We start from the raw sequence: 16929 nt of genomic DNA on the forward strand, positions 1-16929 counted from the left end.
ATAACATACCGACGAATATCTGTTTGGTGGACAATCGCGAAAATAACATTCCGCGATATACCAACAGAAGCTCGCGGAAATAACGTACCGACGAATATAAGCAGACGGATGAGACCCGCCTACAATTAATAGCGATGATAATTCATGATGGGAACGAATCGCAACAAAATCATCGCGACGGTGACAGTGGCGCCCTCATCACCGCAGCCGAGAGACAGATGGATAAAGTTTAATATATAGATTACGTGTCGTTAAATTCAAGATCGGTTTTCGCGAGCGCTGATTTTATCGACTCGTCGTCGTCGACGACGACGTTTAACGACGGCCGATCGATATCCGATAAAAACACATCGTTCTAATTCATCGCTTTCAATTTTTTTTGCTCGAAGATTTTTCACGAAACTGATTCTCCGTAGCGAGGGGCAAGTTTTGGGCGCGAGGGGCAAGTTTTGGGCGCGAGGGGCATGTTTTGGGCGCGAGGGCCGGTTCGAAACTTTCACTAAGCGGCGTCCCTACAGATCAGTCATCCCTGGATGTAAGAGTTTTAAAGGATAATCAAAATTGTTTCTATCCCAACTACAGTAAACTCCTCCTAAATCTGTTCTGTTTATCTCTCAGTAAACCATTTATTCAATTGTTTTGTAAGCAAATTTGATCTTTTACACAACTGAACTCTGTTTCTAATTCAGTAACCGCCTAATTGGGAAAAGAAAAAATCCCCAGGGGCCGGTTCCATAGACAGGACTTAGACTTAAGACCAGTCTAAGACAAACTTAGTTCTATAGCCTATCTAACAACTTAAGACCAGTCTTAAGGTTTAAGACCACTTTTGGACTTAAGTTATGACTGCGCGCCCCTGGGGCCAATTGCGCAGTCCTGATTTAAGTCCAAAAGTAGTCTTGAATCTTAAGACTGGTCTTAAGTTGTTAGATAGGCTTTAGAATAGAGTTCGTCTTAGACTGGTGTTAAGTCCAAGCCCTGTCTATGGAACCGGCCCCGGGTCCAAACAGTACCGATATAGGCGTAGTCTACTGCGCAACATCTTGAGTTTATAACTGAGTTTGTTTGAAAGGAGTTTTGGGAATTTTTCTCATATACTAAAGGAGTTTCAAGCACCTATTTAAGCTTTATTTGTTTAGAAGGGAGTTTTTAAGACATGAATGAGTGGTGCACAGTTATAAAAAATAGAAGACTTTTGAATAATCGCAAACAATATTTCATTTTTCTCTGATTGATATTCGATATCTGCGCTTTATCGAAACGACATATTGTACCCGTTAAGATTTCGACACGGTGACCCCGATTCGCGCGGCTAAAAATAGCGCGCGAGCCGAATTTGTTGCCAAAAAAGCGTCTCGTTTCAAGTAGTTTTTCGACCCTGATTGAGATGTGTCGACTCTGCGTATTGTCAAGGTCTTCGAGATTACGCGCGATGCGGCCGTTTTGAGATCGCTATAATCAGGTCGCAGTCTATTGTCGTATCTCGTTTGGCGTTCGTCCATTTATATCGAAATTCTCTGCGATATAAAAAGTGCTTTTTTAACCGCGTAGCCTTCGTGCACCTAATCTATATCGAGGTCTCGACGCTTATCTCAATATCTATAACGGTTTATTTGCTGATATTATTTTATTGATTCGTAATGTCCTTTCTGGCAGGTATTGCAGAGATAGAGAGGGATGAGAGAAAGATAGAGAGAGAGAGGAGAGGGAGCAAGTGAGAGGAGAGGGAGGAGAGAGAAAGGAGTGGGAGAGAAGATTGAGAGGAAGAGGGAGAGATGAAAGATAGAAAGGGAGGAGAGGGGAGTGAGAGGAGAGGGGAGTGAGAGGAGAGGGGAGAGGGGGAGGAGAGGGAGAGGGAGAGAAGAGAGGAGGGGAGATGAGTGAGAGGAGAGGTGAGAGGAGAGGGAGGAGAGGGAGAGAGAGGGGGAGAGAGAGGGGGAGGAGAGGGAGGAGAGAGGGAGGAGAGGGGAGTGAGAGGAGAGGGTGAGAGGAGAGGGGAGAGGGAGAGGGAGAGAGAGGGGGAGGAGAGGGAGGAGAGAGGGAGGAGAGGGGAGTGAGAGGAGAGGGTGAGAGGAGAGGAGAGGGTGAGAGGAGAGGGGAGAGGGAGAGAGAGGGGGAGGAGAGGGGAGAGGAGAGGGGAGAGAGGAAATATATCAAATAGAAATATCAAATCTTAAAAGTCAATCAACTATCTACACTGAGGAGCGCCCGGACAGAGCGCCCGGACAGAGCGCCGGACTGATTGTATGAAGTGTTTATCGAGCGTTTATTCTACTAACGAATTTTCAGAGGTTGTTAACGACTTAAACAATTAAAGTGTCTCTCACACACAGGCCGTGCGTCACGGCGACCGAACCCGAGAGGTCAGATTATCATTGATATCTCGACCGTGCCTCGCTCGTCGCGCTTCGAAACCGTTCGCTTGGAACGCACTATAAAAATTCTTTGTAGTAGCCATGTACTTTAAGTTTGAGATCGCGTTGAAAGGTTTGATTTAATCAAAGCCAGTCCTTAAATCTCTGAAATACCTCCAAATACTAAATGCACGACCATATATTAGTTACACCGGGGGGGGGGGGGGGTCATCAAATTCATAAAAATATAGAAACGCAACATCAAGATCAAGAAAGCATTACTTGGAAAATCTTCAGTCAGGCTTTAGACAGCGAGGGGCAGGTTTTAGACAGCAAGGGGCAGGTTTTTGACAACTCTTTCGACAGGTCTTAGCCAGCCCTAAGGGTCAGGTTTTAGCCAGCCTTAGGCCCTGGTGTCAGGTAGGCCTAAGGTCAAGTTTTGGAAAGCCTAGACCCGATTTTAGACCCGGTACTGTAGCCTGGTGTTAGGTAGCTCTAGGGCCAGCTTTTAGACAATATTCTCAGGCAAGGCTTAGAGAATCCCAGAGCCTGGTTTTAGCCCGGTGTTAGGCAACCCTCGGGCCAGGTTTTAGACCAGCCAACTGTTAGGCCCATTATGCTAGGTAGCCTAGTACAATTTAACTCCAGGCTGAGTCAGCTGAGACCATCTCACCTATAAAGAGACTGACTGTACTGGTGAACCCTTCTCTCAAAATCAATATAATGTGAACATTTTTCTCGTGGGGCCAATCCTTAAATATAGACGACAACAAGATTAGGTCACATAAATAAAAAAAACCGAATCAAGAACAAGATGACAGTGCCGGGAACCAATGGGACCACAAGTTCTCGGTGTAGATGTAAAAAGAATACTTTGTATAAGATTGAAATATCAAGTGCACGCGCCTCCTAAAATAGGGCTGTCCTTCAGCCGAGCTCGGTAGAACAAGTAGGTCATATACTAACTAATAGTGTCACACACACAGTCGTATTTAGGCATTAAGGGTTAGATTGTCTCACAGGTGAGTGCTACACGCGTCAGTTCTCTCTCTCTCTGTCTCTCGGAATCTACTGACTCCAGAGACTCCGGAGTCCTCAGCAGGAATTAGTGAAGTCATCTCTCCGCACAGGGGAAGAAAAGTGGCGATTTATCATCGAGGACTGCAGCAGCAGGAAATTGTGTAAGTAGTTTTTGGCAAAATTGATGGCGAATTAATTTCGATCTCACTTTCAGTGAAGTTCGATAATATGCCTTGTGTTTAATACTGCTGTTTTAAGGCAGATCATTTTCAATGACTGTTAATCGATATTATGATTAGTTACTGATGACGTTCTGCTTGAAATTCTAATTAATCATATTCAAACTAAAAACATTCAGTAAAAAATTAGTTATTTAAGTAAAGACCTTCTTATTCTCAATGACTTCAACGATTCAGTAAAATTATGATTAGTTACTAATGACCGACCTCGACTTCAAAGATTCAGTCAAATTAACGACCGACCTCATTCTCGATGACTTCAACAATTCAGTAAAATTATGATTAGTAACAAGCAAAGACCTCGCTCTAAATGATTTCAACAATTCAGTAAAATTATGATTAGTAACAAGCAAAGACCTCGCTCTAAATGATTTCAACAATTCAGTAAAATTATGATTAGTTGATCGTCTATGCTTTCTCATTCTTAACGACTTCAACGAGTCAGAAAAATTATAATTTATCACCGATGCCGAATGACTTCGATATTTTCAATAGAATTATAATTAGTTTAGCCGACTTGGTAGAATTTCAAATGAATTGAAAGACAATTCAATAAAATTATAATTAATTACTAATAATAGCGTTAATGGGTTTAGATGACGCGTGCGATTTGAACAACAACAGTGGTGCAAATTAAATCAATTTTTATTAATTAATTCTAACGAGATCAGTGACGCGCAGTAGTTAATCAGCCGGGGCTGCAGCTGCTGCTGATGCTGATGATGCTGGTCTGCGCAGTCTCAAAGCATCCTTGATAAACAACACGTATGTTATAACATTATCTATCATTCGTCGCATCAAGTAAAGCAAGAAGCCCCCGGGCGAGTATCGAGTCTTGCCGATTTATTCCACGCGTCATGAGGGCCGTTTTTATTACCGCGCGGGCCCGTCGTCGCGCGGGCGAGCGCGCGAACGTTGCGGGCGTACCCACGCGCCCGGACCGAATGCGGAGCCGCGAACGCGCCGGTCGCAAGAGCGCGCCGAGGTTCCGATCGCGAAAATAAACGCCGCGCGAAAATTCGTGTCCGCGATCGATCGTTTAAAAATCGGCGGAAATATCAGAGACGCCGAGCACTGACGTTATCATAAATTACGCGACGCGGCGCGACGCTAAATTCACGGCGAGTTTCGCGAAAAACTTTCCGACATTCCGAGGGCCGTTCGTCGTCCGGTGACAACAAAGCCCGAAAACGATGAACGCAAACGCGGGTGACGATAACAACAATGGCAATGTCATCGTCGCCTTGGTTACCGACGCGTGAAGAACCAGGTAAAATAAAATCATCGTCGTTTTTTTCTTGTCGTAAAAAATGATTTCGTTCGATTTTTCCGTCGTCGTCATGGTTTTTATTGTTGTCGCGGTTAGTAAACGTAGTAACGTAATTCGTAAATTGTCGGTTTCGTTTTTTTGCCGCGTTCAAACGGTTATAATTTACGTTTGTGAAAAAATGGCTCGTAGGGTTTAGAAATACACTTTGTGTTTAAACAGAGCCGCCTAATTGTGTAAAAAAAAAAAAACAAAATCCCTCGGGACGCAGTTGCTCTATTGTCGGTTACAGTTAACCAGTGAATAGTTGATATAGTGACGATTAAAAGTTCATTGAACTGTATTTATCAGGGGCTGCAGTTACCAAAAAGTTGGTTAGAGTTAAATTAGATAGTTGACATAATGACAATTAAAAGTTCATTGTTACTATGATATCCATTAGGGGTTGCAGTTGCTCAAAAGTTGGTCAGAGTTAACCAGTGGATAGTTGACGTGGTGACAATTTAAAGTTCATTTTTGTTTGATTAAGGGGTAGTCTACTCTTTAGTTTGTACAACTACGTAAAAATATTTCTAATTGCATATTTCTCAAAATTGAAGGCTTTTAAAAGGGGTTTCAAGGCATTTTGTTCAAATTAAAGGAGTTTCAAGCTTCTTTGATAGCACTTTCCGCTTACAAGGGGTTTTAAAGGAATCAAGGAATCCTCCCGCTTAATCCAGTCATCTTGCACTTACAGTAATCAAGACTGGAATAATGACTTAATTAAGTCATTATTCCAGTCTTAAAGTACTTGAATTTTTGAAGTTGGACTTAAGAAATGAGAAATTTTATGACTTCACCAATTGATGTTTTATCCTGTTCTAGGGGTAACCCGTAAGATCAGCTGGTATTCACACTGTTCTAGGGGTAACCCGTAAGATCAGCTGGTATTCACACTGTTCTAGGGGTAACCCGTAGGATCAGCTGGTATTCACACTGTTCTAGGGGTAACCCGTAAGATCAGCTGGTATTCACACTGTTCTAGGGGTAACCCGTAGGATCAGCTGGTATTCACACTGTTCTAGGTGTAACCAGTAAGATCAGCTGGTATTCACTCCGTTCTAGGGGTAACCTGTAAGATCAGCTGGTATTCACACTGTTCTAGGGGTAACCCGTAGGATCAGCTGGTATTCACACTGTTCTAGGGGTAACCCGTAAGATCAGCTGGTATTCACACTGTTCTAGGGGTAACCCGTAAGATCAGCTGGTATTCACACTGTTCTAGGGGTAACCCGTAAGATCAGCTGGTATTCACACTGTTCTAGGGGTAACCCGTAGGATCAGCTGGTATTCACACTGTTCTAGGGGTAACCAGTAAGATCAGCTGGTATTCACACTGTTCTAGGGGTAACCCGTAAGATCAGCTGGTATTCACACTGTTCTAGGGGTAACCAGTAAGATCAGCTGGTATTCACTCCGTTCTAGGGGTAACCCGTAAGATCAGCTGGTATTCACTCCGTTCTAGGGGTAACCTGTAAGATCAGCTGGTATTTATACTGTTCTAGGGGTAACCAGTAAGATCAGCTGGTATTCACACTGTTCTAGGGGTAACCCGTAAGATCAGCTGGTATTCACACTGTTCTAGGGGTAACCCGTAAGATCAGCTGGTATTCACACTGTTCTAGGGGTTACCCGTAAGATCAGCTGGTATTCACACTGTTCTAGGGGTAACCCGTTAGATCAGCTGGTATTCACACTGTTCTAGGGGTAACCCGTAAGATCAGCTGGTATTCACACTGTTCTAGGGGTAACCCGTAAGACCAGCTGGTATTCACTCCGTTCTAGGGGTAACCCGTAAGATCAGCTGGTATTCACTCCGTTCTAGGGGTAACCTGTAAGATCAGCTGGTATTCACACTGTTATAGGGGTAACCAGTAAGATCAGCTGGTATTCACACTGTTCTAGGGGTAACCCGTAGGATCAGCTGGTATTCACACTGTTCTAGGTGTAACCAGTAAGATCAGCTGGTATTCACACTGTTCTAGGGGTAACCCGTAGGATCAGCTGGTATTCACACTGTTCTAGGGGTAACCAGTAGGATCAGCTGGTATTCACACTGTTCTAGGGGTAACCAGTAAGATCAGCTGGTATTCACACTGTCCTAGGGGTAACCCGTAAGATCAGCTGGTATTCACACTGTTCTAGGGGTAACCCGTAAGATCAGCTGGTATTCACACTGTTCTAGGGGTAACCCGTAAGATCAGCTGGTATTCACACTGTTCTAGGGGTAACCAGTAAGATCAGCTGGTATTCACACTGTTCTAGGGGTAACCAGTAAGATCAGCTGGTATTCACACTGTTCTAGGGGTAACCAGTAAGATCAGCTGTCCAACGGCTAACACAGTTTTATAAGAGGAAGGTTGACAGTCAATTAGACCGACTTGAAACCATGGACAACTGGACCAGATGGTCCTATTTGACTCTGGAAAATTGACAGTTAGGCCATAATTACTCTTTAAGATTTCGACAAAGCATTTGATAAGGTACAACATCAGCCATTACTAAACAGGCTATTAGGAAACAGTATCAACGATAGGTCGCTCAAATGGCTCAGCAGTTATCTCTGAACAGGGAAGTCGAATAAAAGTGGCTACAGTTTGAATTTTCACGATGTCACTGTTAACGTTATACCTATAATTTTTAGGCAACAAACCCCCGAAAGTGGACGCCCTATACATAGGAACCCGAGACCCATTGAAATTCATAATCTAAGTTTAACTCTAAAAACTGCATTTATTAGTTATCGAGACCTTATTCCAAATGACTTCAACAGACAGTAAAATTATTATTAGTTTCCTGTTGTAAGGCCAAGATAAAAAGAAGTACTTTGAGGGACTTTTTCGACCAAAAAGGGAAGGAATTTTTGACTGAAAAAGAAGTTCTTTCCTGTAAAATAAGGGTCCTTATAAGGAAGGACTTCCGTAATGATTTCAACCGGGTATATATATATATATATATATATATATATATATATATATATATATATTGTCATGTATTTTGAGCTTCGCGAATCAGAAATCAAAGCAAATTGACGAGAAAATACCTCGTCGCACAAATTAGTAAAGATTTCCACAGTCGTTAGAAAAGTTCAATAAGCGACAAACAAAATCGAAACTCGCACGAGCTCCGCGCGATCGCGCGTGCCAGCAACCAGTCTAATAACGACACGTAAAATATCAACGAACCCCGCGGGCAACGGCGGGGCTCACGTTTCAATATCGTTTAGAACGCGTGATGAAAGGCGGATATTTCGATAACAATTTGAGAATCGCTCATTTGCGAAATGACAATATTTCACTGCGTTAAGCTGGCTATAGATATTACTGCATTTACACTGAATTATATGAGACATTTTCGAAACTAAGAGAGTAGTGACGTTTAGACTCAATTCTATGAGACATTTTCGAAACTAAGAGAGTAGTGACATTTAGACTCGATTCTATGAGACATTTTCAAAACTAAGAGAGTAGTGACGTTTAGACTCAATTCTATGAGACATTTTCAGAAACTAAGAGAGTAGTGGCGTTTAGACTCAATTCTATGAGACATTTTCAAAACTAAGAGAGTAGTGACATTTAGACTCGATTCTATGAGACATTTTCAAAACTAAGAGAGTAGTGACGTTTAGACTCAATTCTATGAGACATTTTCGAAACTAAGAGAGTAGTGACATTTAGACTCAATTCTATGAGACATTTTCAAAACTAAGAGAGTAGTGACGTTTAGACTCGATTCTATGAGACATTTTCAAAACTAAGAGAGTAGTGACGTTTAGACTCAATTCTATGAGACATTTTCAAAACTAAGAGAGTAGTGACATTTAGACTCGATTCTATGAGACATTTTCAAAACTAAGAGAGTAGTGACGTTTAGACTCAATTCTATGAGACATTTTCAGAAACTAAGAGAGTAGTGACGTTTAGACTCGATTCTATGAGACATTTTCAAAACTAAGAGAGTAGTGACGTTTAGACTCAATTCTATGAGACATTTTCAGAAACTAAGAGAGTAGTGACATTTAGACTCGATTCTATGAGACATTTTCAAAAACTAAGAGAGTAGTGACGTTTAGACTCAATTCTATGAGACATTTTCAAAAACTAAGAGAGTAGTGACGTTTAGACTCAATTCTATGAGACATTTTCATTTTAGTTTTTGAAAATGTCTCATAGAATCGAGTCTAAACGTCACTAATCTCTTAGTTTTGAAAATGTCTCATAGAATTGAGTCTAAACGTCACTACCCTCTTAGTCTCTGAAAATGTCTCATAGAATTGAGTCTTAACGTCACTAATCTCTTAGTTTCGAAAATGTCTCATAGAATTGAGTCTAAATGTCACTAATCTCTTAGTTTCGAAAATGTCTCATAGAATTGAGTCTTAATGTCACTAATCTCTTAGTTTCGAAAATGTCTCATAGAATTGAGTCTAAACGTCACTACTCTCTTAGTTTTGAAAATGTCTCATAGAATCGAGTCTTAACGTCACTAATCTCTTAGTTTTGAAAATGTCTCATAGAATCGAGTCTTAACGTCACTAATCTCTAAGTTTTGAAAATGTCTCATAGAATTGAGTCTAAACGCCACTACTCTCTTAGTTTTGAAAATGTCTCATAGAATCGAGTCTTAACGTCACTAATCTCTTAGTTTTGAAAATGTCTCATAGAATCGAGTCTTAACGTCACTAATCTCTAAGTTTTGAAAATGTATCATATAATTGAGTCTAAACGTCACTACTCTCTTATTTTTTAAAATGTCTCATAGAATTAAACCTCTCTCATGTGTTGACTTCAAATTCAAAAAACGGATTAACCAAGTTTGAAAGTACAGTTTTTGCAGTTTGAAAAAGTTCCGGATAAAAGTTTTAATATGTATGAATTTATAGTAACATCAATTGGGTGTGAACGCTATCAGCTGTCGGTTCCAGCAGCGTCGATCGGGCCTCCAGGCACCTTTCATATGATGACGAAGTTTTAAAAGTTTTTTTTTAAATCGATTTTTAAAACAATTTCCAGCTATTAAAAAACCCAATAATCCAATGAAATTCGAAACTTAAAAATGAAAAAGAAAAAATATTCATACGACGCACCATGGACCTCTTACTATTACTCTTACTTATATACTTAACCAGACTTAAAGAGACAATTTATTGTAAGTTGAAATGATATATGATGATTTTAAAATAGAGAGGGGAGAGAGAGGGGGAGAAATAGAGAGAGGGAGAGGGAGAGAGAGAGAGGGGGAGAGAGAGGGAGAGAGAGAGGGAGAGAGAGAGGGAGAGAGAGAGAGAGAGAGGGAGAGGGAGAGGGAGAGAGGGGGAGAGAGAGGGAGAGAGAGGGAGAGAGAGGGAGAGAGAGGGAGAGAGAGGGAGAGAGAGAGAGAGAGAGAGAGAGAGAGAGAGGGAGAGAGGGGGAGAGAGGGGGAGAGAGGGGGAGAGAGGGGGAGAGAGGGAGAGAGAGAGAGAGAGAGAGAGAGGGAGAGGGAGAGGAGAGGGAGAGAGATGAGAGTTTAAACGCTGACGTGTACTAACACCGAAAATAACTGCTGACAAAACTTCAGTCACCAGCGCTCACTGGCGCTCGCTACAAGTCGATAGATAGTATTTATCAGATAGGTGATGAACGATAGCCCTGAGGCGCGACCATCACGCGACAATGACGCTCGCTCCTGCTCTTCCCATTTCGAAAAAATCGCTTTAATAAATACAACTGACGCCGGGTTACTTTTTTTCCGTTAACTACTAGTTATACGTAAAACAGGGTTACGATCCACGGACTTTTCCGGACTTACCAGTATTCTTTTTTCTACGGTCAAAGAAATAAGGCAATTTTTTTCAAGTAGGCTCGAGTTACGCATCGCGACGACTGACACGGAGAAAACTCAGGATATCAGCGAAATTGAGATCAACTCTGTGAAAGTTTAAGGAATTTGAATTTATTTCGCGCAAAGACCTGGAATTTGGATATATTATGTTGTTGACCGTCGGTACGTGATTTGACGAAAAAATGAACGAATCGTAACGTTCGCTATCGTTTAATCACATGGAAAAATTAGGACAAGGTATTTGACAATTATTAGCATCACCAGGGAAAAACCTCAGGGAATTCGGATTTATTGCTATTGACCACTTGTTCCTTTATCAGCAAGTGATAATCGATTTTCAATCGGACTTTTAGCCTGCGACATATCGGACATTTGGTGAATCATGTCTCCTGATAAATTCTTTTTAATTTCGATATTTATTATTTTATCATCTATTATCAATATTCTATTACATTATTTCATAAGTATCATTATTTCAATATATATTATCATTTTATCATCATTCATTATTTTTATATCTATTATCATTTTATGATCTAATATTATTTCATAACAATCATTATTTTATCTATTAAGATATTGTATTATCTAATATTATTTAATATTATTTCATAATAATCATCATTTTAATATCCATTATTATCTTTGTTTTATTATTATTTTCTTTATTGTTCGTTAAATATCGTTTTATCATTAATCGTTTAATTTATTATTAATATCTTATTATTGATTTCACTATTTTTCTATACAGCCTAACAGCAGCAGCAGAAAACAATGTCTCAACGAGATGATACATCATCGGCGGGAGGATTAACGATGCAGCAGCAGCAGCAGCACCAGCAGCAGCCGACCATCTGCCAAATAAACGACCGCCTGAAGCGGACTCAGATGATCCGACCTCCGTGGCGCACGATGCTCCATGCCGAAACTCTACACTACGTTCAAACCCACGCGAACGCGATCGGCGTCGCCGAGGAGTACGTCTGCTTCCCGCTGCTGACGATCGTCGCCGGTCTCATCGGCGCCAAGGCGTCGCTCGAGGTTACCGATACGTGGCACGAACCGGCGGTGCTGTGGTGCGGTCTGCTCGCGCGACGCGGCGAACTCAAGTCGACCACGATACGATACTTCGCGCGATCGCTGCGCGCGTTCGAGGACGCACTCACGCGCGATGTATCGACGCCGCAGAGTTCGCAACACGTCCTACTCGACGAGGCTGAGTTTACGCCGCGCGATCTGGCGCGACGACTCGACGCCAACGGCAACTCGATGATCCTGTTGGCGGAGGACCTGACGACGCTTTACGAAGACGCCGCGTCAAAAAGCGAACGACGCGCCGATGAACGTCAGCTCAACGCGGCGTACCGCGGCGCAGAAACACCCGCGTTGGGCGTCGTCGGTTTCGTGCATCCGAAACGCGCCGTCGAACTCGTCACCGGAGACGACCTCGACCCGGTCGCCGCGCGTCTGCTGCTCGTGCATCCGATCGAACGCGACTGCTTCATGGACGACGTCGCGCCGGCGCCGAAATACACGCCGCCGCTGCACCTCGTTTACAAGATCGTCGCCGACGCGCACAGGCGCCGTCTGCTGTTCCGTTTGAGCGCTGAGGCGCGCGACATCGCCTACGACTACCTCGACGAGTTAATCGCGTTGAAGAAAATGTCCGCCGGCGACGAGAACAAACGATACGTGCTCGCGAACGCGTGCGGTCAGTTTTGCCGCCTGGCGTTGGCCGTACACACGCTGAACGGCGCCGTCAAAGAGGCGCAATCGCGCCACGAAAACGCCGAGAACTTGGACGCCAGTTTGAGCGTCGTCGACAACCAGTGGCGCACCGGTATCGTCGGCGCCGACTCGGTTCGCCAGGCGCGCGATCTCATGAACTTTCTCATCGAGCAGAAGTTCATATTGATGGGGTTCGAACCGGCGACGGCAGGCGCCGACGAACACCAGTTGAACGTAAACGAACACCGATTGAACGTCGACGAACACCACCCCGCGATGAACGTCAGTTTCGACATGAAAACCGGTCAGTGGTTGACGACCGCGGCCGGCGGCATCTTAATGCCGACAATGACTAAACCGATCGCGTACAATCAACAAGTGGCGCCACATATAGGCTACGCTGTTCATCCGCCGCCCGCTCATACGGCGTTCACGGCGACTAAAGCCGCGCTCGAAGCGCCGCTCAACGTTCAACGATCGCTCTTCAAAAACTACGCCGACAGTTTTCACATGTTGACGTATGCCGCAGCCCAGCAACAACAACAGAAAAAAGACCATCAACAATTGGAACCGTTGAATTTGAACGTCAACTACGAACTGTTGAACGCGTCGCGCGAACGTACCCCACGGCAACGATCGCCGACGACGACCGACTCGCAGAGCTCGACGCATTCGCCGTTGACGACCGTATCCACGACGACGACCAAACACAACAATAGCCTGAAACCGGGTCGCGTCGTCGGGCGCGAGGAGAACGGCTGTTACCAGTACGACTTCGGCAACCTGCTCCCGTACGGCGCCAAGAACATACGCAGCCTACTGACATCCGGGTACCTCGAGATCAGCGCGTCGCTAGTCGCCGGGCGCCACCTGATGCCGCCGACCCGAACCCCGGGCACGGAGAACCGCTATAAAACGGAGGCGGCCGTCGCGTATTTGCACAAAGTCGCGGAACTCGGTTTCGGTACGATACACCGTACAAATAAACGCAGTTATATATTCAAGAAACGGAATTACGAGGAATTGAGCGACGAATCACGTCGGATCCTTGCAGATATACAGGTGACAGAGGCGGCGTATCGCAAGGTGAAACTATCGATCGTCGACGCAGACAAGAAGAACCCGCTCCTCGCTCAGATCGACCTCAGTAATAATAACACAAACACGAGCAACGCTAACACCTCCGTACTGAATAGTTTAATCATGGCGAGTTCGACAGCGCCGATGACGGCGTTCGCGGTGGCGCCACCGCTCAGCGTTAACGGTTCAGCGACGAATAGCCCCGGATCGACGACTACCGCCGAGATTAAAGTAGAAAATACGACGGGTATCGCGGTGCCCCCTAGTCCAATGATAGTCGATCATTAGTTTGACTGTGGATCCAGTTCCGTGGTTCCACATGGGAACTGGATAGCAGCGCGCTACAAGCAGCTGGCATTTGTGTAAAAATGTACAAAGAACAATCAAAAACTAAAAAGCCGATGATTAATCGTTGAATTTGTTAAATTTGGCTATTTTCAGTGATCACTTTGCGATCTATGCATCATTTTCAATTTAATTTCTCGTTAATAGTTTATATTCGCGCACTGTCGTTATGTTGTTGTTGGTTCCAGTGTCTTTTTATTCATATATATATATATACATAGTTTATTTTCAACGGGCTTCAAACAATGACATTAAACGCCTTTTGGTCACGCGACGATCGAATAACGAATTGTATTTTAGCGACAATTTTTTCTGTTGTATTTCTCAATAACGATTTTAGTAATCGTTAAAATTATTGTACGTGTTGTTTTTAAGAAGTTACGAATGTATCATACGTTTAACTATTATTTCATTATCATCATACGTCGATTCAGAGGGAATCTACAATGTTTCCGTTTAACCCTTTCCGTGCGGTGTATCAATCCGTGTTGGAATTTGCTAGTACACTGCATCACGGTGTATTGGATGATATTAGTAATTAGTTCTTATTTCTAATAAGAGATGGCAGCACCTCAATCATTAGTAAGGTATCTTATGCAATACATTGCACTGCGGTGTAGACACACTTTAGCGCTATGTCTGTTTTTCAACACAATCCTTACCCTTTCAGTGATTCTACACCTTAATGCGGTGTATTGAAGATAGACTTTGCTAGTACACTGCATCGCGGTGTATTGATCTTATTACTAATATCATCAATACACTATGATCTAATTACATAAATATGTAATTAGTTTTTATCTCTAATGAGAGATGGCAGCACCTATCGAATAAAATGAAACTTAGGTCGATACATCGCGCTGCGGTGAAAACACACGGTAAGCCCATTATACGCTATACAGGGTTTTCAAACATTTTGAAACTATCTCTAACACTTTCAGGTATTAATTATAATTAGTCGATGCTCACTGAAACGGTTTTAACTACTATAAATTGGCTATGCAATTTTCTAACCGGAATTTCATTTTTTTAAATCTATGCAGAATCAGAGTAGTTTTTGCTACAAACGTTAATTCAAAATCAATTGAATATAACGCGTATTTTGAATAACCACAAAATGCGAAGTGCCTTAAAGGGAATCATATTGTATTACTGTAATAGTTCAAGAGTATTAGCACAGATGGCAGCACTGCCTATAGAGGCCTTCACTCGAATACATTCCGATTATGAAATGACTGTAAATATGTCGATGATTTTAGACTAATGTTTAGTATTATTTTGTAAATAAAATAAAAAACCATCATCCAAAATCACGTTTTTTTTTTTATTTATGGACTTTTAGGATTCGGATCCTGGATCCAAGTAAGCCGAGGTTTCAGTCATCTAAAATCCCACAAGATGGCGTGCGTATCAGGATAACCCGACCAAAATCGAGATAATTTTCGATGAACTTATGTCAAGATCTTTAGCCTCGAAAAATCAGACGGTTCATGGACGGAGCGGAAGAAGTACCAAAATGGCTGCTTTTTGAATCGCAGGAGGGCCGTCCTCGCTTGCCAGGGTTTGATTGCCTCCAACCGCAGGCTAACACCAACGGTCATCCTTATTACCGAGATGACGTATTTTACCGAGATCAACCGAGATAAAATGAAATATAACATATTTATTTATTCCTTATCGATTTTAACAATTGATATCATATCATATCAGTAATAAATGCCTGCTGGAGTCATATTTTACATATTTTGTCGGATATTTTTGTAGAAAAATAACTTAACTTTACCGAGATGAGATCGTCGATCAATCAAATTCAATGAAATTTTATTGCTAACCGAGCTTACGTATTTGAAGTCAAAATTTTTCTAAATAAAAAAAATATGTAAAATGTGACTCTAGAAGGTATTTATTACTGATATAACATGATTTCAAGTGTTAAAATCGATAAGGAATAAATAAATATGATATATTTCATTTCATCTCGGTTCGTCTCGGTAAAATACGTCATCTCGGTAATAAGGATGACCCGACACCAACACAAACCCTTCACTAAACTTATTACACTTCCCAGGATTTCTAAGGCGGACAGGATGCCACTGAACGGCCACCAGTCTGTATATCTAACCAATCAGAAACAGATCGAATCTGCAGCTGAAAAACAACGCGTCTGATTGGCTAGATGTATAAACTGGTGGATAAGCGGCAACATTTCCGCCTTAGAAATTGTGGGTGGTTTAATAGACCGGTGAAGGGCGACGATGCCTGGGTTTGCGGCAACAAAACCCGCATAGCGAGGAGGCAGGGATAGGATTGGAAGGGTCAACGGGTAAGTGTGGTAGGATCTCATCCGGATAACTAGACTTCTCTGCAGTAGAGTCGGTGCCGTCTTGTGGCGCCATCTGCAGCCACCTTGTCGCACCATCCGTTTCAGTGAAGACTTTTTGGATATCCTTCAATACAGTTTCAAATGGATTAAAAAATGATGATTTAGGTCGATTGTCTCTACTTTCTGGTCCTAATAAGCCTTTTATCAGATATGTACCACCAAAACTGACTGAGCTAGGCCACCAGGAATGCTCTCAAGTCAGGTTGAAATAGACATTAGTACTAAATAGACTAGGGAGGGGGGAGGGGGAAGTCGAAGAACTTCCACAAAACATGGATAAAATTCGGAAATTCTCCGAAATTTGATGAAACACCTAGAGATCTTCATTCTGATAAAATGCATGCGGGAAAACAGGCGAAAGTTAAAGTTATTGGAATAAAAATTAATTTGAATTGCGTAATCGAATTGTTCATCTTTGCGACCTATTTTCGAATGAACTGACCTAGAAAACTCTTCCTCGTCTTTTCTTCTTTATTCGGTAAGACTTCGATTTGGGTTCGGAGTAATGGGAACGTCGAATCGGCGGTTTAACTCGCAGTAATCCGTGATCACCACGAATTCATTGTTTTCATGGGCGCGGCCATCTTGGGTCGTCTCGGGTACAAACATCGGGTACGGTCGACACCCGCCGCGATGAACGCGCACGCGTACCAC

At 42.7% G+C, this 16929-nt stretch overlaps 2 protein-coding genes across 2 annotated transcripts in view; one reads left to right on the top strand and one right to left on the bottom strand.

Annotated features, from left to right (window-relative positions):
* The window catches only part of LOC141909950 (MYND-type zinc finger-containing chromatin reader ZMYND8-like), a 35759-nt gene extending 18901 nt beyond the window's left edge, over window positions 1–16858 (bottom strand). Inside the window, exon 1 of the mRNA XM_074800634.1 lies at window positions 16718–16858. The gene's annotated coding sequence lies outside the window, so the exon portion shown is untranslated. The remainder of the gene's footprint in view (window positions 1–16717) is intronic.
* On the top strand, window positions 11514–13835 carry LOC141909951 (uncharacterized). The gene has a single exon (XM_074800635.1). It carries the CDS (start codon window positions 11514–11516, stop codon window positions 13833–13835), a length of 2322 nt encoding a protein of 773 aa, XP_074656736.1.
* Window positions 16859–16929: the final 71 nt, after the last annotated feature.

The sequence above is a fragment of the Tubulanus polymorphus genome, chromosome 8 (assembly GCF_964204645.1).
Source record: "Tubulanus polymorphus chromosome 8, tnTubPoly1.2, whole genome shotgun sequence".
Classification (NCBI taxonomy): Eukaryota; Metazoa; Nemertea; class Palaeonemertea; order Tubulaniformes; family Tubulanidae; genus Tubulanus; species Tubulanus polymorphus.